The following is a 3,167-nucleotide window of genomic DNA, read 5'->3' on the forward strand; positions in this document are numbered from 1 at the left end:
TATCAATAATTACAAAAATAGGTAGATTGAAAAGAGAAAAGATACTACTTCAGGTTTATGAGAACATAAAGTCATTTTTATAAATAACATACGTATAAAGATATTAGAAAACTATATGCCCATTTTAGAAGAATTATGTCTAATTACATGAAAAACATTTTTTCATTAGTAGGCTTTTCATTGTAATTTTATGCCAAACAAGTATTTGATCAGCTGTTTTCCTCAAAACAGAAAAGCAGAAGCTAAAATAATAAACGTAAGTAACTGCTCTTTAGAAGATTTTAGCACCAGTTTCAAAAGTTACAATTGGATTCTAAATTACAATGTGTAAAGAAAAATTGGTTATGAATAGTTTTACTTGACTTAAGGCTCTACTTTTCTTATATGAACTTAAACTACAGTCCATAGAACTTTTCAACTCATTCCCAGCCACCATTTCTGCAGACTTCTAGTCACAAGTACAAATGCAACTCCAATCATATTTACTACCTCCCATCCATTGCCCAGCCATGCTGTTACCTGGAACCAGCTTCAAGGCATTCTCCAGGTACTCATCTTCTGTGATAGGCTGACCATTTAACTCCAGCTCCAGGATGAAATCCCGTACGGCCCAGATAAAGTCTGGAAAGAAACTCACAAACTCTGTGGCATCTTCTACTCCACCGTGTTTAGGAGAAGACTTTGCCCTAATGAGTTCTGTCAGCTCTGTCACGTAACTAGGACTGGCTAAGGAAAATAAACTTTCTACCCACAATTCCCACATTTCTCTAAATCAAACAAACAAAACAAACAAACAAAAAAAAAAAAAACAAGAAAAAAATAGTATTACACTCTCACTCTGGTTCCTTTTGGTCTACCAAGGGCAACTAAGTGAGAGGGGAGGAGAAACTGACTGGATCTCCATTCCCACTGAAGCCATGACACATGGAAGTTGGGTTCCTGGAAGGATACTGCAGCTGCTCCAGGGCCTGGTGGTTGATGGTGCTCATGCTGTTGTAGACGAAGCTGCTACATAGCAGCACAGCCAGGGCAAAGATCCACGAGTCATTCTTAGGGTCGCCCTGGAAGTATAATAGGGCAAGACATTCAGGGATTTACCCTATAGAAATTCATTCAGACACTAAATCTAACAGTTCTTCATTTTATATCAGGTAATGTACTCATCACGCAAACAAGTAAGTTTGAAGATGGGAATAGATATACATATGAGCTTTAGCAATTACAAAAACATTACTGTGACTGTGATTTTTGTCATCACAGGGTTTTCTTTTTAATGAATTGGATGACATAAAATAATATATAAAATAATTTAGTGCAGCACCTGGTATTACTTTCAAAGTCACTATTTCAAAGCCATGATGAACATCTATACCAAGGAATATAACAAGGATAATATCTATAGGATGCTACATCAAAGTAACGTATATAAGCATTGGAACCTGTAGCTCTAATAGTAAATTAAAGGGGGCAGGAGAGAAAATATAAACCAAAGAACTTATATGCATATATGCACAAAACATGGACACTGACAAAAGTATGCTGAGGCCTGCAGAGGGGATAGGTGTGAGGAAGATGTGGTCAATAGGAGGGGAAGAAGGGAAATATATGTATTATTTTCAATAATAAATATAAATTTTAAAAAGCATTAAGTTAAAATTTACAAGTCTGGCATGAAAGATCAGAGCTCTGAAATTTGGAAAATTTTACATAATATAAAGTCTTCCTCAGCATATTGATTGAAAATTAAAGATTTAGCAGAGTGTGAATTTGAAGAAGTGAAGGTATCTTGCACATAGAAAGACCCACAGAAGCAAAAGTAGACAGGGCCGCATACAGAAGTCTTTTCAATAAAAGTAGAATAATTTGATCTGACTGGAACAGAGGGTAGGTCAAGAAGTTAAAGCTGGATAGTGGGCCTAGGGCAACCAGATGAAGGAGCTTAAAGGAGGGGGTAATTTGTTTGTATAAAATATAGCAGATCTATATAATGGCACAATACAGACTATTCATTCTATTATAAACAGTCTCTAAAGTTTTCCCCAGAGCAAAAGTGGAAAATATCAAGAAAAACTTGGAAGGAAATGTTTTGTCCATTTTTATTCCAAAGCCCAATTTAAAAAAATGATTACAATAAGAAGTGGCACTTATGACAAACAATAGGTTATACAGACAGCAAGACTGATATATAAAAATAAACACAAAATTTCTAAGTCTTCTTAGGGCATAAATAAAAAGTTGTAGAAATTTATGTACTATTTCCAAATAAGTCTCAAACTACAGCAGAAATCATTCATTTTACCCTTTAGTAGAAAACCAAAATATCAAAACCCATCTAAAATGTTGTAGGACAAACACATCTTTTATAGAAGCATCTCATTCAGAGGTGTCTGAAAGTCTTCCAAAATGATTGGTGAGTACTTGGTGAACTTCACCAGAGGACTGAAAACTTTTTGAGAGCAGGGCTTTTACATGAGTCACTAGTACTAACTTAGAGACCCAGGAATATGGTGTTTAGCAATTGAATCAAATTATGCACACATTGCCGAGAAATATAAAAAGTTTACACAATGTACCATGACACGGTACTTAGAAATAAGAGTCAAACAAGTGAGCATTTGCCTGATATATTGTCCAATTTTTAGATTTCACAAATAGATCAAGCAGTTAGGTTAAAGAGTTTGTTATGAGACTATCCAGGTTGAAAACATTTTATCTGTGACCCTCTGCCTTACCTTTTCCACATCGCCCAGGCCCTCAGTGTCCAGAAGGACCAGAGTGCAATCAGGCTTACAGGGGTGAGGCACACACCACATCCAGATGCCCTTGGTTTTAGACTGCACCGTGGAGCCCAGAGGGAAACCTATAAAGGAAGGGGAGACCCAGTGACAACAGACAATCTAAGCAGCCAAGTGGCTACAAAATCAGACTTTTGGGAATGGAATTACCCCAAGATATAAGATTGTGCTTTATCTATTTTATAAGAATGCTTTACGCCGAAACCGGTTTGGCTGAGTGGATAGAGCGTCGGCCTGCGGACTGAAAGGTCCCAGGTTCGATTCCGGTCAAGGGCATGTATCTGGGTTGCAGGCACATCCCCAGTTGGAGATGTGCAGGAGGCAGCTGATCAATGTTTCTCTCTCATCGATGTTTCTAACTCTCTCTCCCTT

General features: G+C 37.1%; 1 protein-coding gene across 1 annotated transcript in view; it reads right to left on the bottom strand.

Moving 5' to 3' along the window:
• The window catches only part of LOC102760527 (guanylate-binding protein 6), a 29,301-nt gene that overhangs the window by 15,977 nt on the left and 10,157 nt on the right, over nucleotides 1-3,167 (bottom strand). The window contains exons 3-5 of the mRNA XM_015561440.1: nucleotides 2,733-2,860; nucleotides 952-1,061; nucleotides 520-716 (exon numbers count right to left, since the gene is read on the bottom strand). Of these exons, the coding sequence (XP_015416926.1) occupies nucleotides 520-716; nucleotides 952-1,061; nucleotides 2,733-2,860 (435 nt within the window). The remainder of the gene's footprint in view (nucleotides 1-519; nucleotides 717-951; nucleotides 1,062-2,732; nucleotides 2,861-3,167) is intronic.

The sequence above is a fragment of the Myotis davidii genome, unplaced genomic scaffold (genome assembly GCF_000327345.1).
Source record: "Myotis davidii unplaced genomic scaffold, ASM32734v1 scaffold1757, whole genome shotgun sequence".
NCBI classification, from domain to species: domain Eukaryota; kingdom Metazoa; phylum Chordata; class Mammalia; order Chiroptera; family Vespertilionidae; genus Myotis; species Myotis davidii.